The 25,815-nt window shown below is 39.7% G+C and overlaps 1 protein-coding gene across 1 annotated transcript in view; it reads right to left on the minus strand.

Annotated features, from left to right (window-relative positions):
* PIK3C2G (phosphatidylinositol-4-phosphate 3-kinase catalytic subunit type 2 gamma) overlaps positions 1-25,815 on the minus strand; it is a 205,741-nt gene that overhangs the window by 14,935 nt on the left and 164,991 nt on the right. The window contains exons 28-30 of the mRNA XM_086466907.1: positions 22,997-23,105; positions 14,057-14,132; positions 6,548-6,642 (exon numbers count right to left, since the gene is read on the minus strand). Of these exons, the coding sequence (XP_086323033.1) occupies positions 6,548-6,642; positions 14,057-14,132; positions 22,997-23,105 (280 nt within the window). The remainder of the gene's footprint in view (positions 1-6,547; positions 6,643-14,056; positions 14,133-22,996; positions 23,106-25,815) is intronic.

Below are 25,815 nucleotides of genomic sequence, written 5' to 3' on the forward strand. Positions count from 1 at the left end.
TTGGACCCTTAGAAACATAGATACCAAAATTTCTCGTCTCTTGAATAAAGCACAGGGGAGAACAAATACTTAAGACAAATCCCCACTTCGCTTTTCTTTTGAAATCACTCAGGTTTAACACCATTGCTGCCTGTTGGAGGGCGCAAAAGAAAATTAGCCATTGAGTGAAGAAAGACAAGCAAATGCTGTTGTTGTTTCTATCTTTTTGTCACACATACACACTTTTCTCTCCTTGTCTAGGCACACAGATAGTAAGTGAATATAAAAATGCATAAACAGTGACACTGTTATCTATGTCTTCACCCTGCACTATTTTTCTTCTCAATTTCTTAATTAGTTAAAAAAGTCTGTATATGCCTGATCCAGACTATTTTTAATTTCTCAAACCGTACAGAGCTCCCTCCACTTTTCTTTAGATTACTCTACAGCTTGCCATCTCCCTTTGTAAGAAGGCATTTCATTACATGATGCATGCAATTTCTGCTCCTTAATTACCTCTCATTGCTTCTACTTATGTTCTTGCTCAATGTCCTAAATAATTCCTCTTGAACCTTGCTGTCTTCTCTCTTTAATATTTGCACAATTGACTTGTGTCCTTGTTAGTCAGTTCTTAACTAAGTTAAGTTTTAGGAACAATAAATCACTTCTGAAGAATCAATCGCTCCCAAGTAACCCTACTGAGAACTGTTCTTTGAAATTGTATTCTAGCTTAAAAAAAAAAGTCCTGAGAGAAATATTTTACTATCAAAGCCTTATAAAGATGAACTACTTTCTTTCTGCACCATGACACCAGGATCTGGCCTTTTTCATTGGCATTGCTCATAGCAACCTCATGTCTCACCATTTCCTTGTTTTATCTTCACATTACTGTGGGATATAGATCTATACCTCCCTGAGGAAATAATTCTCATTTGTCCAAGCTGGTTGCAGTGTTCTGGAAATTACTTTTGTTCTTTTGATCTTGGTCTGTCTCCACTATTATTTTAAGGTTTTCTTAATTCGCAACCAGTGCCAAATTTAATTTATGTTCACCTTCATCTCCCAGATCACTCATATTATTAAACAAACAGAGCTCACTGTTTGTTGTTGCGGTTTTTTTTTCCTTATTCAACACATATCAGCTACGTAGGGAATTACTTATTTAAAAATTAGCAGTTAGAATTTAGAGCTGAGGCAGTACTGTGACTGTGACAGATTAAAGGGTTTAACAAGAAATAACAACACAATTTTCTGTACAACATATTTGTCAAACACCTTTCATAACAAATATATTGGAATCCAACAGAAATCCCTGTGCCACAAGAACAGACCTCATCTCTTCCCGATTTAAACTACTGCTGAGTAGGAGTACCCTTTGCTTATAGGTGTTTGGCTAATTTCTGTCCAAAAGAGAACATAGTCTATCTAAGCTAATTTCCACTCATTTATAAAGTAAAAGCATTTTCTATGAAAATAAAATTAAATCCAGATTCTTTATAAGCTAGAGTTAGTACAAGAGCTTTCTTTCCATGGTTTTTTATTCTGTTTTTCTGTGCCAGTCTAGGGAGGACTCCATCTGAATGTGTTACCTCCCTTCATCAGCCAAGCTGCTGATTTCATTCTGTCACCGATACTTTCTGAATAACTTTTGTTCAGCTCAAAGAGATTTTTTCTACTTCTTTTCCATCCCTGGATGACTGACCAGCCTTGGCCTACCGATGCAACTTCTTCCCAATCCCTGTTGGCTGATCCATGGGCTGCAGTAAAGAAAGCAGGATACATTCATATTATTCTGAAAGGATAATGTGGCTTTTTATTTAATCAGCAGGCATTACGTTGCTGGCAGGTAATATATTTTCCATTTAAATCTATATAATGATATTCATAAACTGTAAAAGTTAGTGAGCCCATGAAAGGAATGACAGGAACCAACTAAGACTGAACAAAAATCCCCATCCCTTACCCACCTCAAACTAGGGACAAACCCCAGCAAAGGCAGTGGAGCATCTACCTGTAGTGTATGTGGGAACTTCCCTACAGCCCTGCACCCGCAGGCTTAGAAATAGATTTCATCCCTGTGGTGTAGGGAAAGCTTGGCTCTCACCTTTCTTCCCAACACATTTAAGCCATCACGTCTCACAGACATTTTTGGAAGCAATTTGTACTCGGATGGTGTAGGACATGAAATGGAAAGAGGCTGGATGTCTGTGTAAGCCTAAAGCTGATTACTAATTCGTCACCCACGTATCAGCTATCCCAGAATCATTAATCATCAAGAGTGGTACATGACAGCTTCAGAGCTTTTATAAAAGGAAAGCTGGAAGTAGTTTTGGAAAGTACTGTAGGAGTTTATTTTTCTTCCAGCAAATTTTCCCCCTGTAAAATTGGTTCTGAATTCATCACCCACACACATTTTCCTGAATTCTAGTAACATTTTACATTTATTGGCATGAGGTTCAGGATAAGTTGGCTTTGTTTCTCCTCCCCCCTACCCCTGAGGAGTTACACTGTCCACAAGAAGTAATGGGCAAAAACGTTTAGCAGCGAGGATTGAAAGTTTAGCTGCTTATCTAGAAAAACAGGGCATGCCTGAAGTCATGGCAATGAAGTCAGCAGACAAAGCAGACTTCCTTCTGAGCCAACACTGAACCACTGTTCCCTTCTGGTTCTCTGTGAAGCAGGAAGAGAAATATATTAGCTAACCTTTTCTGAACTTCAGAAATGGCTGTTTCTTTTGCCTCTGGTGCCTTATTGAACAGACAAGCAAGCCCGGCAGCGCAGCAGTAGGTGGCCTGGCTGTTTCTGGGTGTGCAGTACTGAGCTAGCCCATAGTCTGCTCTGTGTAAGATCTGGTACGGTCTTGATATCCCCCATTATCTGTGTTAGTTAATACAGATGAATGAAACTGGACTTGAGCATTTCAAGTTCAAAACCTACGTGTCTTTCAATTTTAGTAAAACCGCCTCCACAGCTTCTACGTAGATCTAGAAGCCTACATTTTTAAGGTAGACTCAGGCTTTCTTCCTAACGTTCCCCCTGTGCCCCTGTCCCTGCCTGCTGCTGATTTCTGGGTATTGTGCTGCCACAACCGAACTGTTTCTGTTTTTAGCTAACAAGTCTTTTCACATGCCAAAACAAACCTCCCCTGCAGCTCCTGTATCTTCTTCTTAGGACCACTTAGTGCACTTTGCCAGGTACTGTGCTATTGTGTTTGTAGAAGAAGCCTGCCCTGTCTCAACACCTCCAGCTGACACATCCTCCATGACTCCAGAGGCAGACTGTCTCTCTATATAACCTCTCCGATTTTCATCCCTACACAAAGGTTTCCTTCTAGCTTAGCTTCACTGTATTAAGGTAATATTGCATGCACTCCCTACGTATAAAGTTCCCAGTGTTGCACTGTCTGTGTTTGGGTGAAGCAAGTGATGCCCCAAGAGGCTGACTTACAATTATGTAATATACGTTTGGAAAATTACATTTTATTAGCATCATGGCTTTTGTATGTTTGAAAATTGGATTTAAAGGTGTTGGGTTTTTTTTCCCTAGCAGTCATAGTGATGTCATTCAAACCATAAGAGGAAGCAGTGGGTCTGATGGGAGTCACCTGACTAACAGAATCTCAGGGTTCAAATAAAACTATAAATTGCTGAGGAAAATCTTGAGACTGAAGCATTGTTAGTATCTTCTAAAGAGCTATTTAACAGAACTTGTCTTCCTTGCGCACTCACAGTCTTAAACTGCAGACAAACATTTGCAACCAGTCTTACACCTCTCTGTTCAGTTTCCCTATCTGCATTGCTGGTCTAGATGCAAGCGTTTTTTCAGTGAAAAAATATAGCTTGTGCTTTACATGAGGTTAGATTAGATTAACAGTCCTTTCCAGACACAAAATCTATAAGGCTGTTCTCCATTGTTGGTCTTTGAAGCATTTTTGATAGAATTTTCTTCAAGCAGGATTGACTTTCGTAACACATGACTGAAATGTTGATGAAAGAAAAAGGGAAAGGACATTCTGAAGCAGATCTAGGGATAACTGACTTGTACGTCTGTAGTAAATTTGGCACATGTGGATACACCAGATCAAAAGTTCCTGCACTGTGGAGTCCATGCAAGCACCCACACGCATGCACCCACATGTATGCACCAGACCAATGCTCTCTCAACTGCTATAGCTCTTTTTGTCTGTGACATCCCACATGAAGGGGGTTAGCTTCATGAAAAAAAACCTGCACTGCTACAGCATTGCACTATTTTGACTTCGCCCTTTAAAAAACCTAAGTGACACTTGACAATGGCTATAAACACCATTTCCTTAGCGATTTTCTTGCACATTGTATATTAATATAGGATTTGCACAGGATCTAGATCTCCTATTAAAACCGCTAGAATTAAACCCATACAAATCATAAATAAAATTTATTTACATGGACCAAAAGTCTCTACCACAATTCCTGTCAGTTCTCTGAAGCTACATTTGGGATTAATTTGGCCCACTACAATTATTTTCACCCCATAAAATCTCTATAAAGAGATAAATTAAACGTGGAAGAGCAGCACAAAAATTATTTACTATAAATTATGAAATAAAACAAGATAGCAAATAACCACCGCACAGATGAGTCACTAAAATGTAATTAGTGAGACTCTGCAAAAGTCTGAATATACCTGAAATAGCTTTAACATGTCTTGAATAAGATATGATCTTGGCACGCTTTTAAAATCCCTGTTCAGCTCAACCGGAAAAAAAAAAAAAAAAAAAAAGACAAAAAAAAAAAGGCAAATGAAAGGAAAAAGAAAAGAGAGCAAGTCAGAGAGATTGATCTATGTGACTGGAAAGCTGAGAAGATTATTAATGGGACAAAGAACTTTTCTGTTACAGGTTACTAGTCTGAAGACAGTCCAGTATCACAGTACCCCAAAACTCTACTATTTCATTTTTCTGATCAGATGACGATGAATGAATGGATGATGGAAGGAAGGAATTGGAAGCCCAGGATTTAAAAACATGATTGCCTAAGTTAGGCTGCTAAAACAATGACCTTATTTTCAAGTCATGAATCATTGCTAATCTCACTGAATTGGACTCCTACAACTTCTCTGCAAACTCACAAAAATGAATTTAAGTCACCTACTTTCAAAAGCAAGGCAATAACTTAAAGTTGTATTATCCCTTTCCATAAGGAAGTGAACTGAACCTTGCATTTTATTTTTGCTGTACACGGCTATCTATGCTGTAATTTACTTTCATTTAATTAAATGGCTGGAACTTTCTAAGTCAAAGAACACTGTTAGGAGCCTGTACGCTAAAAATGATGGAAACAAGGAGAAAGACTGTTTCCAACATCTGTAGCTCTGTTTGTGTGCAACTCCATATCACCTGCCTGAACTCACAGTGGCATCACCAGCACAGAAATCACTTAAATATACCCCTCCCACCAACTAGGACCTTACCAGAAGTTTATCAAAGTCACTCAGCTTTAAAAAGCCCAACAGAGAAAAGAAAAAGAGTCTTGTACTGTACCCTGAAGGTAAAGTTCATATAAATTGGACCTGTCAGTGGAGGCTGATTTCACCTGTCAAGGTGGCACACAGGAAACAAAAGACAAGTCTCTCAGGACAGGGACTTGTGGGATGTTATAGACCAAAATGAACACGCTTGAATTGCAAATCAGAAGCCAGAGCTTCCCAGTTTGGTCCCATTTAGGGATAGCGATTGCGATCCAGTTTGGGATGGAGGCAGCATCAGCGCATGCAATGAGAACTCGCAACAGTTAATAAATGCTTTAATCTCCTAGCTAAAAAAAGGTAGTGAAGGATCTCTTTGCCACAGCCATCACTTGAAATGTGAGCAATTGAGAATTCAAGAGCACGTCTAGGTGGCCAAGCTCATTATGAAACAGCAGACACGCTACTTTGGCCGAGAGATCGCACTGGGCACCAGCTAGATCTCTCCAGATATCCTCGTCAGCCAATTTCACCTGTCTTGTGCTGCGGGAACACTGCCAGCTTCCCCCTCTCATAGTCTGTCCCCAGCAACGCACAGCATTTACCACTTAGCCTCGTGATAGAGAGCATGTTGCAAAGCTGAGCATCACCCCATCAAATGACATTGTTTCTTAAAATACACCACTACTCCCTCTGCCGAGCTCTTCCCTGTTCATAGACCAGTCATCCTGGACTCAAGAGAGATGTACGGTTAATCAATCAATAATGCCAGGCTGACATCCTACAAAAAGACATGCTGCTGCATGATGCCTTATGTCTGGCTAGTATAAAAATGTGTCATCTGAAAGGGCCAAAACAGTCACCAAAATTGGTTTTCTATATGGTCGGGAAAAGGTCATTACCAGCCATTACAGAAACCCAGTTTCTGTATCTGTCCCATACTTGTAGCCTTATTGAGCGAGCTCAAAGGAAGAAAGCAAGTGTTAAATGATGACAGAACAGCATCATCATTATTTTGAGCTAAAATTAGTTATCCCAGAAAGTGTGTTTAAGGATTAATGTTTTCACAGTACTCTGCAAATGCAAGGACTTACGAGTTATAGATTATGATAAAGATACTCACAATGTTCCTCATGTGTTTCAACATTATTGTCAGACGGGTGCTCTCGTAGGATATGACTAATTGTACTCCAGCCTTACGATCAGTTGACTGAGGACCTAAAAAAGGCCAGAAATTTTGATTTTTTAGCTAACAACTCAGCAGAAGTACAGCTGTAAAATATTGCAGTACACATGAACTAATACATAAAAAGAACCTATTGTGTGCTTAAATCAGGGGCAAAATTAGAAAGCACAGATAAGCAGTGTGATGGAAGAAAGTGGTCTGACACGCAGTGCTCATTTTCTTTCCTGCCTGTACACTGACAGTGAGAGTTTTTGTTTTCTAATTGTCATCAATCTGAATTTCAGTGGGAAATTTATGCTTGAGTAACAAATAATGGGGGGTATTTTTCTGGCAGTCATTGATGACACTAGTCACTACTGTTACAGTTCTTCTGTCTGGTTAAAACATTGGATTTTTTTTTTTCCCAGTTCCCAGCAGAAAGAAAAAAGAAAAGAAAAAAAGAGCAATTTTCCAGAACAGTTCCAAAACAACTGTTACAGAAACAACATCTATATCTATCATATATAAATTCTCCCTTCCTCATTCTTTATTTTCGCTCTTCCAGGCTGGTTTTCATGCAACCCACTGCTTTCATAGATTTTTCTACTAAGATGCATTTACAGAGTTTGATTCTGTTCCCACTGAAAAAAAAAAAAATTTTTCAGTTTCTAAGCAAGAAGAATCAGTCTCATAATATGGAAGAAATGACTAAGCATATCCTGTTCCTCCTTTCTGCTGGAGGCACTGAGCCAGCTGTCTTCACTGCCAAAAAGGTATGTCCTTGAAACTGGGTAACTAATGTGGCTTGTGGCTTACCTGCCCCACAGAGACAGCGGAGAAAATACAGATGGCTTTTACCACAGTATGCCAGGTGACGGTAAACACAATAACCTCTCCTTGATATCCATCTGACCTTCTTATTTTGCAGCGTTATGCCTGAGCAGGGTGGACATGAGCCATTTTGCACCACTTGGTCTGAGACCTGGCGTTCTCCCCACGTGATCATCATCTAAGACAGTCCAGACACTGCCTGTGTGAACTAACCTGGTTTTACTTATGCAAACAGGGCTTCATTTAATTAGACCAAAGCTGTATTACAACCAGTATTAGATATTTACTATACTTGGGAAAATAAGAACTCAATCCTGCTAACCTTATGACAAAATACTGATCTCTGATGAGCTGGGCTCTGTGCTGCCCGCCTCCCTGTTAAAGAAATAGCTGACCTTGAGACCTCAGACAGAAAAGTCCTGCTCCGCTGCACGCACGTCGGGATCTGCCACTGACCCACCAGCCTTAAACCACCGCAGGGTGACATAATGACATGAGACAAAACAATATAGTCGTAATTCATTCCTCAAATAGAAATGTATCTTTTAAGAAGTGGAAGGAATGAGAAAGGGTGGTGAGAATGAAAGAACTACATCACACGCAAGGGTTATGCACTAGCAACAAGTGGCTTTTTAGAGAGTGTGAGGACTGTTCATCCTCAATAGCAGGCAGGATTCCCACGTCTTCCTTTCAGCCTCAGCAGCCACCTGTGCACTCTCTGCCGCGCTCTTGCTCTCTCTTTTCCACATGCGCGCCAGAGCTTTTACAGCCAGGGCTGTAAGAGTAAGAAATCAAACTCCCTCTTCTCAGCCTTTACTCTGTCGTTCAGCAGAGGAGGCAGCAGAGGGGAAGTTATAATGAATAAGCCACGTTGGCTGTATTTTTCTGAAGAAACCAAATGTGTAATCTCTGGAGTGAACAGAGGCTAAAATAACTGCTAAGCAGATAGAATTACCATGGTGTCATGTACTATTGACAGCCAGAGAGATAGCGCAATTGTCATTTATCCTAAGGAAAGGAATTCAAATGAATTAAAAATAACACAGTGTGTACATACAACTGCTATAATATCATTTTTGCAGGCAGCCTGGATATCAACACTTCTCAGTTTCTGATGTTTGGGCTGGAATTTTAGAATATGAATCCATCTCCAATTTCTTCCCTTTAGAGACTACAGAAATACATTTTTAATCACATCCTAATTAGAGAAGGGCCTAAAACAGACTCTTGAAGAATTGAAGACTTATGAAGAAATCACTAAGCTGAAACTTAGAAGACCGAAGCGCAGTTCTTCATTTGTTATTCTCCTTTATGAACTTCGACAAATCACTTAGCCAGACCATACCTTATTTCATTTCTTGTTGTATGCAAATAAGGACAGGGAGGGACAGGGGATGAAACACCACACACCCTGTCCTTCCAACTATGCAAAGCCATTTTACTGTATTTTTTTAAGTCGTGGGACCTTTTTCCTTTAAGTTGCAACAGGGAAGGTACAATCCTAGAGCATTAAAGACAGTGTAACACAAGGGAAGCGGTGTTTTAACATAAAGGCACAATTCACTTGTGGGGCTCTGTTAATTCAGTGAATTGCAGTGGGTCATCCTGAGCAGTTCAGCAAAAGCAACAGATTTCAGAGGCTAAATTACATCACTAGAATTCAGCTGAACACTGTGCCTTTTCTCTCCTACCAGCTCTATCAGGGCTTTTTTCTGCATTACTTAAGTTTTATAGTGTGAGTGCTTATATCAAGTGGAGAAATTTCTCTGTGGGAGTCAGCATTTTCATTTATAAAAAAACAAATGTAAATAAGTTTCTAACCAAGCTGAAAATATGAAAAACATGGGAGGGGAAAATGAATTTCTATCTGAGTATGCAAAATGAAGTCTGAAACAGACACTATGGGCATGGCTTTTACTAAAATATTTGCTCTTGCTATTAAGCACTAATGGAAAAAATAAAAAAAAATTAAAAGAAGGTAAATAAAAATAATAAGAGTGCAGGGAATCTGATAAACATGGAAGAAACTTCTGTCACTTATATTTCATAATAAAAGACAGCTACTTTTAGCTACATTCAGCTGTTATATTTTAGGTTTTCCCACATTCAGTGCTAAATCATAGTCTCTTTGAAGTCTAGGTGATTTTAGCTTCAAATGACTAAAAAATACACATACAGTAATTACTTCCAGTCTATCCAGCTTGGGCAGATGGACTTGAGCTCAGGTGCTACATATTTAGGAACTGTCATGCTCTACTTGCACTCCATTGTAGGCAAAGACCAAATGCTGGTCTGTTGTAGATACAGGACAAAGTTCCACCGACTTCAGCTGAAGCAAGATTTCCCTCCCAGGGACTTGTTCTTCGCTCACTGGTGTCAATGCAAAAGCTGTCAAATACCAAACGAGGACCCTGGAGCGCTCGTAGCGTTTTTCTATATGACTTGTGCCTCTGTGTCCCAGCACTCCGCAGTGGAAGTCAGCCACCAATTCCTACTGCAGAAAAATTCAAACACTGTGCCAGTTTATAATCTCTTTTATCAAGGAATATAAACACTGGAAAACTGTGGATCCTTTCTTCTTTTTGAATGACAAAATTAAGGCAATTAGTGTTCAAATTTCTACCGAAAGTGAAATGATCTTCATAGTAGTCAAGTATGCAGTTCTTTGTCTAGATGGTCTTTTCTAGCATGTTGGAGAACTAACAGTTCTATATCCTATCATTTGTGCAATGTTTTCGTTAGCATCATTTTGAAACAAGCTCTGCATTATGCTTTGCACAATGCATTAGAAACATAAACAGTGAGGAAGATGCTACACAAAAGACTGACAAAATCAATAGGGAAACTGTAATTTAATAATACATTTCATTTCACATGTGGACTGCAAAGCAACGTGAAAGTACTGATTAAGTGTCACAGAACTACCAGTAGGGAGTTAAGTATTCTCTTTTCTGGAGCCTTGGATTTGTCTTAGGCCTTTCTTCTTGGTGACAGCTTGTTTTGACATCTGGCACCAAGGGGTACTGGAACCTGTTTGGTTTTCCAGGGCCAGGGTTGAACTCCCCAAGCCAACCACCCACCCGCTTTAGCTACAGCTTGGGTTTATGAGCCTCTAATGTACCCGACTTTAGATAGTCAGCTGTAAATACATTAACTATCTCACTGGTTTTGTCCCACAAGCCAGCAAGAGGTGCTTATGGCCAGCAGAACAGCCTAAATGCAAGTAAAGTAGGAATGCAACTTGTGGCAAAAGCTTTACATCGAGAATGAGCAACTGCAGCAGACTGAAATCCTATGTAACATGAGCAAAATGGCCCACTTTCCTCAGGGATGGTTCATGAGGACTGCAATTCTGCATGGAGAGGCATACCATACAGTGGTCTCTTTGGAAAGTTTGGATCTTCCTTTAGAAGGACACAGAGCCAGTTTCTCTACTGCACAAAATGGACAGAAGCCCACTGAAACGCACAGTGCCCCAATGAAACATGCCAGAACTGAACCTGGGTTATGCATTGTTACATCCGATAGCAAAGACTTCACGATTTTCTAACTTTGGCAAAACAGTCTGAATTATTAATATTTTCAGGAGATATAAACTCAAGAGAAGAAAAATAAACAAGACTGATATAAAAATGTTTTTGATAGATTTTCATTCCTCCTTTTTTTTAAAGGGCCTTTATAAAAGGCTGTCTGTGAAATCATTCCTGATATCAGCTCTCACTCCCTCGTAGTGAGCTTGGTATAATGAAATGCTGACAATATTCAGTATAATTCAGAATTCACCCCACTGGGAGTACTGAATCAGTATTCACGTCAAAGTAAATTTAGCACTGATTTTTAATCTCTTCATTGCTATGAGCACAGTACAAATTCATAAATTTTAATTTTTATTTTACTTTAGTAAGTGTAATTACCTACAACATTTATAAATTAAAGCAGTGTAAGAGAAATATGCTGTCTTGATCAAAATTCATAACCTGCTTCTATTAGACATTCATTTTATTTTATGTTGATCCTAACTAAGAGACAGATGATTTGCTTGTGTAAAAGCTGAGCGAGAAATCACCAGATTCGTGGAAAGCTACAGCCCATATTAAACTTGAGTTACTCTTTAAAACAGCCCCAAATTAAGGCCCTTATAAGCTCATAAAGCAATGAAAGCTGTGGGGGAAGAATGCATTCTTTTCATGGAAATTGTCTCTCTCCAGCAGGCACAGTGAACTTAATTCCTGCCCCAGACTGACTACAGCATTACTACAGGGCTTACTTTCAAATCAAAGGTGTTTCAGGGCACCCTCAGCAAACAATGTGGACCCTCCAGGTCCACTGTGCCTTCCCAGCAGCTCCCTGTTTGCTACCTGGCAGCTTGGCACGATCAGCCACCTCCTGCCTTAGCTGGACTTGTGTCTTCTCATAGGACGAATGATAATAGGGTGCAGAATGCCATGCAGCAAAGATCTAAGTGAGCTAGCTGGGGTATGGCAGCAGCCTAATTCCAACATCGAGGGGCAAATCATAGACTAACATTTATGAAAACAATTTTTCAGGTGGATAACTAACACGTGCATGGCTGGTCTTCCTCTGATAGCTGAGCCTGCTCATTTACAGCTAAGTTCAGCTGCTTCCACAATTCACTGCAATCAACTGTCAACCAAGTGCATTCCCTTTCTCGCTGACCAGAAATGTTGCCATACCCAGAGAAGCTCAGACCACCATTCTTGTTCTTTGGTTTTACAGAGTCTAAACTCATTAGGTCCTGATTTGGACCTTGTGTGCTACTGGTATTTTATCAATAAATGCTAGTGATGAATTTTCTAGGCCAAAGGGAAGTGGGTTTCTTTGGGTTTGTTTTGGTTTGTTTTGGTTTGGTTTTTTTTTGGGGGGGGGTTTTTTTGGTTTTTTTTTGTTTTTTTTTTCCTCCTATGTTAAATAAAGTTTTTCCCTGAGTCTAGAACTGAAGTGTCCAAACTTTAAAAGGCAGAGTTCCTGAGCAGGAAAAAAAAAAAAAAATCCCTCTGTAACCATACTGCTTGAGGCCAGAGACACATTAAACTCCTCCTGACCAGGTTGTGACCTTCAGCTCCACTAACTGTATAGTGAACCAGTAGATTGGGTTACCTGTCACATAGCTTTCATCAAATACCCACTAAACACATTCTTACTTGCTTCTTTATTCTCTTCTCTGATTTTGAAGTCATTGAAACAAAAATAAAGGGCTTACCCTTCAGACTATATTGGTTCAGGACAACACTGTAGGATTTATGAGGCTGTAATTTATTTCTCAACTTTATTACAGACTCAGTTCATGCTTTTGCATAAGATTTTTACACCCAGATTCTCTGTAATAATTAGGCACCTAAATATTAGTGAAATGTCAAAATCCTTCTAAAGACGTGGGATTTTAACTCCCTTATGCCTCAGCTCACTCTCACATCTTTTGTTAAAGAGTCTACAGAGAGAGAGGCAGCCCATGACATTTGAACTCTGATTTGGACTTTCTGTGGCAAGATTTAGCCTTGTATATTCCTAACACCTAGGACATCTTTGCATTATCTCCTCATTCCTTTGTAGAAGTTAGAGAAACCATTAGTAATTTCCAATAGTCATAATGGATTTAATATGATAATGGCATGCCCTAATGAAATAAACTCTACACAGGGGGAATCTTCCAAAGGCTGAGAAGCTGGAATGAGATTTATTTTGTTCTGATGGATTAAAAAAAACGGTGCCAGCAAAAGAGATAATGAAGCCCCTGTCTGCAGAGAGATTAAATTAACTTAATGGACATGCAAACTAAATACACAGAGATACTTGCACTCCTTTCTGAAATGTGGATAACTAACAATCTTGGAAACTATCCTATCACTCAGAGCACATAACCAGCTGAATTGTTGTGGTGCAGAGTGCAGCTGCAGGCTTCTTTATGAGATTTTTATTTTACCTAAAAACTGACTATGGGAGATAATTTTCGGTGCAGAACTAGTGCAGTAGAAAACAATAAACATTCACAGTTTACATTTTATGGTTTACGCTTTGGCTCTTAATGCTGTAATGCCAGAGATTAGATTAAATTAGGTGCTGGACAGAAGAGGGAAATGGGTTAAGTATTTAGATAGGCTAAGGGAACAGTGCGGAATCTCATTTTGTAACAAGTGAATTACCACTATCATTAATAATGTATGCCTAGGCATTAACATAATGTTCTGTTATTTACCTGCACCACTCATTGTGAAATGACTTTAGAAGCCATCGCTAATTTTCTTCGCTCGTCCAAACACACATTGTGCTTTGTCATGATTCAGACACTTTCCTCCAAATTCTTCTCTAAAGATATTGTTATGTAAACCAAGAAACTTGCCTCAGTTTGTGTAAATAAACTTTTACTTTGCATATAGGTATGTTTATTCAAAAAGAGATGAAGCAAGGCTGAGGAGAATATGTCAAAGTGAAAGGAAACTACAGGTCACATTACTAATATATTTTCAGAGACCTTGAGAAATCAGGAATTACTTGTTGATATTTTTATATCTTCAAAAAAAGGCACCTAAATGCTCTAAACTCAACTTTGCTTTATTATATTTAATATTATTAAAGAAGTCCTTCTTAGAAAACAAAAAATATTGGTAGTCCACATACCTAAGGTCACAGAAGATGAATCTTCCGCCAAGCTGTTTTTGCCCCAATTCAGGAAGAAGCTGAGTACGAGCTCATTCTGAAAGAAAATAAAATATTTTAGGGAATTTCATAGGTTGTACTCTGTTCCTTGAATTATTCCCCTCTGAGCAGACTGCTGGTAGGCTTTGAATGTGTATATTGGAGTTAGCGATAAAGGGGAGATTTTCCCCTCTGATCATAGGCAAGGATCTCAGGGAATGATTTCTACACATGCACTAGGAAGACAGTGGTTCCCCTTACCACTGGCTCGGGGATGCTGCACTGGTGCCTATCTGGCCCTCTTCTGCCAACACACTTCCAAACAGCAATGTGCCACATGGGCCACAGATTTGCAGTCTTGCTTGATCTCCAGTGTCTCGAGATATGTACTAGCAGCTGCAACTACTTTTACAGAGCAGCCCATCTGTGAAACAAATGCAGGAGAACATCTTTACTGTGCATTGTGTAGTCGGCATGAAATTTGCCCTTGGCACAGGACCGACCCCAAGTATCTGACCTAATGTGTGCCTCCCTGAGGCTTAGATATTGTGCATACCTCCCTCACACGGCAGCTTAATGGACACTCACACTGAAAAGCTCCATACAGAGTTAACTCCTACCAGAAACCAATGGGGAGTGAAAAGGATGATCATATTTCACCATCCTGTTTAAAAGAGTAATCCACCTTACATACTGCACTGTAACTTTTATTTTTATGTACTGACCTATACTGCTCTAGTGAACATATATAACAGGTAGTTACATCCAGCTGTAGAGAATTAAAACAATAAACTAAATCCCCAGATTTGAGTATTGTGCAAGGCAATAAAAATGTGATTTCTGAAATGGACTCTTACGATTCTGAATCAAAGGAGGAAAGTAATTGCATTTTATTAGCTTTTTTCATAAAGCTGTATTTCAGAATGGCCATTCTTTAAGATGGTTAGAATTGCAACATTCATACTGATGTTACTTGGGCTGACACTATAATGAATGGGTAGAACAAGAGACTTTTCAGATTCTAGCATTAAAATGTCACCATTGTTTTCTTCCAGGCCATGGAAAATAATGTGTCTCTTATCAGCAAGATGTACTTCATGTAGCATTTGTCTTGTTTTGATGTGGCATGATTTGTGCAAGAAAAAAAAGGAAGAGTTTAGTGACAAACACAGCTACTGAGGAGTTAACGTGGTTACAGCAGACATAGGAACAAGATGTGTTATGTTCAGCATAGAGATAAGATTTATTTTAGCAGTTGCCTTTTATTTTTCATTCTACTGTTTGGAGTTTTTCCTCCCACACTGATATTTTCTTTAAAAGAAAAATCATGGGAAAAAAAAAAAAAAAGATAAACTAACAGAGTCGTTTTCCTTGAATTGAGTGACAAATCCTTAAAGTATTCGTAGTGGACTGACAATATACCTATTTGTTCTGAGCATGACTAATTATTCTCTCATCTCATGAAGACAGCTTACAGAGGAAAACCCACACACCTGCTTCAGCTTCCAGTAGCTTTAAACAGCCAAGTTATTCCCTGTAGGGCCTCCATTTGCTCTTTCAGCACAAGTCACAAGTGGAGGAAATCTCAAGGGTTGAAAGAGTATGTTTTTGGCAGCTCAGTCGATATTTGACAGCATGAAAATAAGCAGAGAAACTTGGGTAGCCTTCGAATTCAAAGATCTTGGAGAAGTGGGCAGGAGGTGGAGGGAAGAACACACTAACTGACTTGAAAGAGAAATAAAAAATTGCACACTGAGCAGCCTGGTGCTCTGCTTCCTCTCCGCTTACTCTTTCAGCAATAAATGGAAATATATGAACAGAGACATTTGTAAACAGGAGGTGCAAAGATTGTTTCAGGTGATAGTTCCAGATTCTCATTTCTAAAGGAGACAAAACTCTGAAAAAAAATGGCACCTGGTTTTAAGCACAGAAGTGGAATTCATGCAGATCTTACATCAGGCATGAACATGACAGGCATGTACACTGCTGGTGCCACAGCACTGATTTCAAAGCTTGCCCTGTGTGTGTATGTGTTGTACTCAACAGGTATTGGAGCATGCGGGGAAGCAGCAAGGCTAACGTTGGTAAATGGAACACAAAACCATAATTGAGCACGTCACGTTGCAGGGGCACATGTAGCAGTCTATCCAGGGCAAAGTGCTTCAAAAGCAATGTGGGAGATCTACATCTTTGTGGCAATAAGCATTCTGCACACTGTTATTCATAAGAGCAATTTCTCCCTGAACTGTGTTAATCTGCCTGCTGCAGGAGCCCACCATTTAGACTTCCACCAGCGAGGTGTATAAGTACCTTCTTAAGTTCACCCTCTGTCAGCAGAGCAAAGCATACGCTGAACTTTCAGGTGATTCCTAAATCAATGGGACTTCAATCAGTTGGACCCTAGTCAATGGGACTGAAGTGCATGCTTAGAGTTAAGCATGCATTTAATTACACTGCCAAATAGAAACAGGCACATCAGAGCTTTGAACGTATATATGATCAAAAGCACACTGTATTTAGGCGGATAGAGTCCACTTCTAAACAAGCAATTGCTGTGACAAAGATGTGACCATAGATGGGAATCTTAGAGAACCTGTGGCAGTCTTGGCAGATAGGCAGGCACTGAGGATGACTACAAGCGCTCAACTACCGTTTTTCTCCTTGAATTCTTACCTTTAAATTGGCAAATGGAAATTCCTCAAAATACTGCCCTCTTAGGGATTTTTAGGAAAGCCTCCTATCATTTGTCTAATCATTCTTACCTCACAAGACAACAATCTTTAACATGTAATGTTGATATTTCTCCAGGTCACTCAATATCATTAACCTATTAGGGAGCAACCAGGTATGTATGGGTGCATCTGTGTTGGTGTGGCTAGAACTCACATATGACCTTTTTTTTCAGCCATTAAACTCAAAAGGGACAAAATCCATCTTCACTTACACTAGGGTACAACTGAAATAAACCATTTCAGTGGTAACAGGGGAGCTGGTACAGCCCTGCACCACTGTAGCATGGTAGAATTTGTCTACTGCTCTGCATCAGAGACTAACTAGAAAAGCACTCTGCTGTTAGAGAAACACAGCCAGATTTAATTTTGTTAGAAATAAAAGCAGCCTCCCCTCTGCTTTCAGCTTTCTTTTCAGCTGTGTTAGAGTAGATTTGGGGTCAGAGAACACCCATGCACCTGTTATACTTTAACAGGACAGAGAATCAGCAGGAAAGAAAGAAACCAGGAAAAGCTGACCTTGCTGCAGCTATTAAAACATCAGGAAAGGACAGCAGAAAAGAGAGGACTTTGAACCCTCCCCATTTTGGCTCTGCTGGATGTCTTACTGCAGGAGTATGGGAGTGGTGGGAGTTTAAGGGACCCACATACCTTGTGTGCACTTTGTACCACCTTGTTATGTATCTCCATATGGCACTGCAGGAGCTATTTTCTCATCTCTGCAAATCCCAAGTAGTGCCAGTGAATAAAATACAAATGAAATATGGGAAGCTCTTATCAAACTTGATTATTTTATAGGGTAAAACATTAGTCACTATAGAACAACGTTGTGGTCCTGGTTTTCACTGTATGCTTGAAAATGAGTGAATGTAATTTACAATCATTTCTATTTACATTCTCTTTAAAGCCCTTTTACGCATAAGCATGAAGATATTCAGCTTTGTGAATGCTGCTGTTTGATGCCAGGGCCGAGAGAAGACTAAATTAATGGGGTCTTACCTTGCTTTTCTGTCCCCAGGGAGTGCACAGCCCTCCTACAATATAGTAGTAAAATGACAAGCCACTAGGGCAGCCCTAATTTATATGATATGTTATGAGATCTGGGCTGCAATCTCCATTTCAGCCCAGCACTCAGTTGAAGTTAAGAGTGAAAGAGATAAAAATGTAAAAGCAGACAGCAGCAGCTGCCTTTTGTCACAGATTTGATTTATACTTTGATAATGTATATTTTTGTCCTCCTCCATGTCACCAACCTTCAATTTATTGTTTCTTGATGCTTCACCTGTTATTGGTGGCACCACTTGGTTGTTTTGCCATTTAATGAAGCAACTCTAGGTGTCTAAACATTGTTGAGTATGTTGTCTTGCTGATCTAGAAGACCTAGGCAGTTCAATGCATGCAGCTGATAAGCCAGTCAGCAATGGTGCAACTGGCACCAAGCTAAACATTCTTATGGTGTGATCACATGTATTGCCACTGGTTTGGAAAGAGTAGAATGAAACTAAAAAAGGTGCTGAAATCTGTTGTTGATCTTGTCCTAAATGACCGAATATGACAATGAAGGTGCATCAACTTTCACATTTTAGTGACTATTGTAATGAATATAGGTTGTTGCTCATGTACATGGTCTGGCGGTGTAGTTATTTATAACTGAGTGTTAATCTGCATTTAGGAAAAGCATTCCTATTCTAGCCAACTCTTCAACAAATGCCTAAGACAGTCAACAAATGAGGCTTATGCTCAAAGTAAACCACAGACTTAAAAACCTGCTTTGAACAGGGACAGGCATGAGCATGTCTAAGCATTTGACACTGTCCCCCACAACATCCTTCTCTCTAAATCGGTGAGACATGGATTTGATGGGTGGACTGTTTGGTGGGTGAGTAGTTGGTTGGATGGTCGCAGCCAGAGGGTATTGGTCAATGGCTCAACATCCAGATGGAGATCGGTGACAAGTGGTGAACCTCAGGGGTCCATACTGGGACGAGTGCTGTTTAATATCTTCATCGGTGCACCCTCAGCAAGTTTGCAGATGACACCAAGCTGAGTGGTGCTGCTGACACACTTGATGGACAGGATGCCATTCAGAGGGACCTGGACAAGCCTGAGAAGGGGGCCTGTGTGAACCTCATGAGGTTCAACAAGGCCAAGTGCAAGGTCCTGCACCTGGGTCAGAGCAATCCCTAGTATCAGTACAGGCTGGGGGATGAAGGGGCTGAGAACAGCCCTGCTGAGAAGGACTTGGAGATACCAGTGGACAAAAATCTGGACACGAGCCAGCAATATGCACTCGCAGCCCAGTAGGCCAACCATATCCTGGGCTGCATCAAAAAAAGAGTGGCCAGCAGGTCGAGGGAGGTGATCCTCTCCCTCTACTCTACTCTGGTGTGACCCCACGTGGAGTACTGTGTTCAGATCTGAAGTCCTCAGTACAAGAAAGGCATGGATCTGCTGGAGCAAATCTGGAGGAGTGCCACAAAAATGATCAGGGGGCTAAAGCACCTCTCCTATGAGGACAGGCTGAGAGAGTTGGGGTTGTTCAGCCTGGAGAAGAGAAGGCTCTGGGGAAGACCTCGTTGTGGTCTTCCAGTACTTAAAGGGAGCCTATAAGAAAGATGTGGGCAGTCTTTCCAACAGGGCCTGTTGCGATAGGACAAGGAGTAATTGTTTTAAACTAAAGGAGCGTAGATTCAGACTAGATATAAGGAAGAAATTTTTCACGATGAAGGTGCTGAAACACTGGAACAGGTTGTCCAGAGAGGTGAGAGAAGCCCCATCCCTGGAAACATTCAAGGTCAGATTGGACGAGGCTCTGGGCAACCTGATCCAGCTAAAGATGTCCCTGCTCACTGCAGGGGGGTTGGACTAGATGACCTTTAAAGGTCCCTTCCAGCCCAAACTATTCTATGACTCTATGATTCTATTTAAACTGGCCCACCAGCAAATATCTCCATCAGCTGATGTTTCTGCATTTCTTGGATCTAATACTGAAATTCAGATAGAGAAAAGTGGCTTGAAGTTTCTATTCTTTAAAGAAGGGTTTAAAGAAACATTTAATTCCATTTGAACTACAGTGCAAATGAGAAGCAGCTATTTTCTACCTCTCCTCTTTTGTTCAAACCATTTAGCAGAAAAGGTCAGTGACATTCTGACCTACTCTTAATTATAATGCAATTTTCATAACCAGAACTTTGTCTGGACTAAAAAGCATGCACTTAAGGCATGACTGAGGAAGGAATTTCTATATAATCCAATTCTTTCTTTATTTCTAGGATTTTTAACTGCTTAATTGGTAGAACCAAGGGTGTAGTCAGGCCTATGTGGACTGGACTAAACTCTTCAGAGCTGAAAATGGTGTCTAGGCAATCAGGGTGATGTGTTTACAGTGATAGCAAAGGTATTTTATAACAAAATAAAAGCTTTTCTCTCCATCTCAGACAATACTCCAGCATACTGTACATCTACAACACAGCTACAATACCATACAGATACAATTCAGCAGAAAGAAATGACTGTGTTAAGAAAGTAAAGGGAAGCCTGTTTTACAGGCTTCTGCTCTTAAAAGATTTCTTCACAAATTTCTGAATTAATTATTTATTCCTACACAGTTTTACTATTTCATAGGAATGACAGTTTGGTAATGCTTGAGAACAGACCACTCACTAAGTGGTTTCCGTCAGGCTCCCTATAAATTTGAGAAAAAGGACAAATTTGACAGCAAAGTTGTCCAAGGCATGAAGAGAGACAAAATAATTGTATTTATTTTTATCAAGAAAGCCTCCTAGCTTGCCTTTCTGCTCAGAGTAAAACCAAAACAACACCATGACACTTCTAAAAAAGTCATACCAAAGGGAAAAGTAAAAAAGAAGCCTTCAGCTGGGAATACAAAGGAAATTACCCACTGACTGGTCTCCTTGTTCTAAGTGGGTCAGAACACGTCAGTATTTTCTAAATTTTTCACATCTCCCAGCAGGAGAAGCATATTGAAGTAAAAATAATGATTCAATGATTATAGACTATCAATAACTTTAACGGTTATCATCTAGAATTGCAGGTTACCTGCATGATGGTAAGCAAGATGATTTCCCGCATGCAATAGCACTTTACAGATGGAAACAATCTGCTCATTACTCCATTTATTATCATGCCCTCTAAGTCCAGCACACCAGTAGCTGTGCGGGCCTCTTAGGCACAAAATTGTTTGCTTCTCCTCATATTTCAGCACTATAGACTGTACTAGACTGGAACGGTTTTTCAGCAACTGCGTAGTCCAGCATGTCTGAATAGCCCCACTGGGATGGTTCAGAGACACACCAGCCTATGTCCCCAAGCCGATCTGTCCACAGTTCCCTCTGAATACCCTATTCGTGGTTGTGTCCCTGTGTTCCAGCAGCAAGAGCCTGGGAGAACTCACCCAGCTCCACGGGTCTGTGCTGCGGGACCATAAAGGGAGGAGAAAAGGCATTAGGAAGCCCATTGCAAGGAAGCATGTGCTGGCTGATTACTAGCCCGTTCACAGACCATGGAGCAGGACAGTGAAGAGAGCTTCTGTGCCTGACCAGGAAATGTTTTTATTGCTATCCCAGGGCTTTAAGCAATCTAATTTTTCAACCTTAGATTAGGCTTCTACACAGCAGTGCTTGGCCCAAATTGAAAATCCATGTACCTTACAGCAGCCCAGAGCACAGCAGAAGATACAGAGCTCTTCATTTCTAGGTCACTGGCTTACATCAGTTTTTCCTCAGCTGTGACCAAAAGGCGCTAATGTAAAATAAACCCATGACCCTAATGTGAGTGGCAGAAATCGCACAACAACTAACCCCAACTTTTGCAGTTTATTCGGCAAGGTCAGTGAAGGGAGCCAAATACCCAAGTCAGCTGTCAATACCAAATTAAATGTAACTCTGTGAGACAGATTTTGTCTATCCTCTTTGGAAATCTTCTCAATTTCAACTCAGGGCACAGAATTTATATTCGTATTAATAAGAAAACGTCTATTTGTTTTACATATGGACAATTTCCTCTTTAATCTCTATTACACAGTCACAGCTGGGAAAGTTAAATAGTTAGGCAGCACTTTTCTCCTCCTTCAAGATGTCTGAAATTTTAGAGAAAAAACATCCTGTCATACTCTCTTTGGCATCCTAGACTGTCTACACTATTAAACCGAACCAGCCCCAGTTTGTGCAATGCCCTGAGGCCACGGGACATGACACATCTCACCTGGCAGAGGCCCAAGCTCTGCTAGAAAATGTGCCAAGAGTGAAACAGCAGGGTCAACACACGAGCTCGTGCCTTGGCTCCCCTGAATTTACTAGCCTCTACATAAGCCTAGAATCTAACATAAAACACTGTTTTTTCCTGCCTGTCTGACAGCTTTCCTGACAATGGCTGGTCACTTGTAGATGCTCCTTTCAGACCCTGGTGTCACTGACAGTAACTGACCATTCAACTTCCGCAGTGACGCAGAGTAATGATTTAACATCCTCCCGGGGTGCATGGGGCCCGTCAGTTGCTCTTGGCCCCGGCTTTTACAATACTGAGGTGCATAAGGCTTTGTTCGGGGACAGACAACAAAAAGTCAGTGTTTGTTACCATTTCAATTTTCCATTTTGAAACAGGAGGAGAACATCAAATCTCAGAAAACAATAATGAATACGCCAATTTTAATAGACACAATGTATCACTGATAACATTGAAACATTCTGGTTTTGGTCTTACGTTTGCAAAACAATTTCTTCTACATGTTAACTAAATCTTGAAATGGAGGGTATTTCTGGGCTGAAAGAATGGAACTTTTAATTTAAAAACTGTCAAAATCAGACTTCTCAATATTTCAAAACTTACTCCTTTTTTAGACATTACATTCCTCAGAACCTACTCCTTACTGTCAAAAATTCGGTGAATCACTACTTTCGCATGGCAGCAAAGGAAGAGAAGATTTTTGAAAAATGCCCTGCAAGGTCTAATAAACAATTTTTCAGTTATTCTTGTCTTTGTCTTAAGTTCTAATGAATGCTACAATGGCTCCATCTTAAAATGGCTGCATTAGAAGACGTGTCATATATATATATATATATATATATATTTTTTTTTTTTTTTCCCAAATGAGGCCACAGAAAGCTTTTTTAATCTTTTGGTACAATGCTACTAAAAGTCATATGCAAATAAAATAAATACTAGAAGTGCTCACATTAGCCAGTTTCCTGGATCCACTTAATAGCTGCTTCAGATAGAAATTCAGATCCTTCACTCTTTTATGTTCAAGATCTGTAAAAGGTAAATGCCATGAGTGGGGAAACCTGAAAAAGAAGAATATTCGTAAGTATAACTCTCCTACTGTATTTGCTAAAAATATTTCCAGCTTTACTTAATAGAAGAAATTTAGCATTTTCTAAGATGTTTTGCAGGTAGGGGAAGGAATGGGAACAGTGGCCAGAGGATTGTTTACCCTCTGACTCTGTTTTTTCTAATCATTTGCTGATACTCTGTTTCATAGTGTACAGTTTTTTCTGTTTAAATCATTAATTAAGAAAACAAATTAAAAAAGGCTAAAAGACACTTATTTGCATTTTGTGGCATCTAAATACCTCTAAAAAACTGGCTTTTCATGATCCCAGAAAAACACTAGCCACCCCATTTTTTACACTGCACAGAACAACTGATCTCTGATCTCAGCCCAGGGTCACGCTATAAAACCCCTTACCATGGAACACTGAATACCAAAGCCTTACAGCAACAATGTGACATTTTATGAATTAATTTTATGTCACATTTTTTACCTCAGCTATTTAGACAGTAGGTAAGTTTTTCAGAGCAGGTCCCTGATCCCATATGTAATTTCAGGTGCTAGTATAATAAAAGTAATATATGAAAACAAATGTTCATCACAATAACAAAATCAATCCAAACAAAACTAAACCAAGAATAATAGTAATGTTCTTGCTGAATTTTTATTAAGATGAAATTTGTTTCACTTTAGTAAATAAACCACATATGCACAGAATGGCCTTATGTCAATTTTCAAATGCTTTGGTAATGCAAAATGTCAAAACCTCACATTTTTTTTACTTGAGTCATCTTTGCATTTTAGAGACAACGCACATTAGATCAGTCAAAAGGTTAGATTTTTAACAATACACATAATCAATTTATATTAACCTTGCCCTGACAAGGACTGTTTCCCTCTCAGGTTGAAAGAACATTAGAAAAGCTATCTGTGCCAAATTGCATATAATGGGTTTTGTGATATGGATTGCTAATATTGGGATTCACAACTAGTATTATGCTTTATGTCCTCTAATCTATGTGATATAGAGAGGCAGACGTTTTGATCTGGTTGTATTTCATGTTATACCACCACTGTAAATAGTTAACTGTGTCTTGTTTACAAACCTCTTTTTTCTGGTACAACCTTGTTTATCCACGAGATCCCAAGAGATATCTCAAGGCTTCCCACAAATGACTAAAGAGCCATCTAGCAGTGCAATACTCTGAAAAGAGACATTTGGCCGGCCCTTTGAAAGGCAGCTGTGTAATACTGTGAGGAAGAACTCAGCACTGGTATAACTTAGTCTGCAATTAAAACAGCAAGGGGCCAGGACGATAGCAGCATATCGCATGTACGTATGACCTTTTGATTACTTTTGCCTATAGTGCTGAAAGATCAGGGCTCAATCAGGCGCTGTAGAAATGAATAGTAAGAGGCGATTCTTGCCTCACGAAATTGCAGCAGCAGGACACATAATGAGGTGGGGAAGTGATATGACCCAGGATTATGACATATATGAGCTGTACAGATAAAAATAGAGCCCGGGTCATTTGGCACACATAGATAGCCTGTGTATGTTCTGGGTTCCTCTGGGGCACAGAAAGGACTTCTTTCAAGAGATGGCAGGGAGGATCTGTTTGGAAGCAGCTTGAAATTACTTAGACTGTATAACACAAAGACAGGACTCTGGATTTAAATTGTAGGCCCTCAGAAGATGCATCCTAAGCACAGTGGCCAAACAGAGAAGCTGCTGATTGATAGCACCAATAACTCTGCTGCAGTGAAGGACAATAGGAACCTTGTGACAGTACTGAATACTTCTTTAAAAGGCCTTCAGGCTTTTGCTGAATTGCGCCTATGGCTGAAACTGACCTTGCATTTGGGAAGTGCACACTTCTGTTAGAAAAAGTTAACTTCCCAAGCTGATTTGCATCTACCTTAAGCAGAACATAAAAACATAAACTTGTGCCACACGCAGACATCCTGGACAGCAGTTCTATTTCCTGCCTATTAACTTGAAGAACATTCAGTGTATAAATTATGCCACTTAAATCCTTTGTTGGGTGAAAAGATTTTTGACCTTTTAAAAAAGCAATAATTAAACACAATTAATACTCTGTCTGAAACCAAATAAGAGGGAAGGTGCTGGAGTGCAAGGGTTTGCTTGGGGCAGCTGTGCTTTGATTCATAAATATGGGCTGAATGTTTATGCATCAACAGCAAAATTTCAGATGCTGAGAATTTTGAGCTTTTGCCATTAGTTTCTTGTGATATAGCCAGTATTTAGCACTTCTATGAAGCAGATTCATATTGCATTATTTCCTCCTAATGAGACATGAATATGTACAAGCTCATGAATCAATACAAAGCAGTAACCCAGTCCTTTCCAATAGCAGTTCCAATTATTCTAGCAATATTAGACATTTTACTTTTAAATCATACATTTTCAAACTAATGTTGTGGTTACATTATGGAACAAGGCTTTTTCCTTCCTTTGAAGCATCTGGCATCAGCCAGAGTTGGAGCTTTGTAACACACAGACAGACTAATGGTCTGATATGGAATGGAAGTTTCAGTGATAACTTCCTATAAAGAAATAATTAGGTTTCCATTATTAGCATAAAGTCTGGAATACATTAAAAACCTCAAACTGACAAAGTTCTGTTAGAAAACAGACTAAAACTTTAGCATGAAAGAACATACATATAAAGAAACATCACAAAATTAATTACTTTAACATA

This window comes from Leptosomus discolor, chromosome 1 (genome assembly GCF_034619465.1).
Source record: "Leptosomus discolor isolate bLepDis1 chromosome 1, bLepDis1.hap2, whole genome shotgun sequence".
Lineage (NCBI taxonomy): Eukaryota > Metazoa > Chordata > Aves > Leptosomiformes > Leptosomidae > Leptosomus > Leptosomus discolor.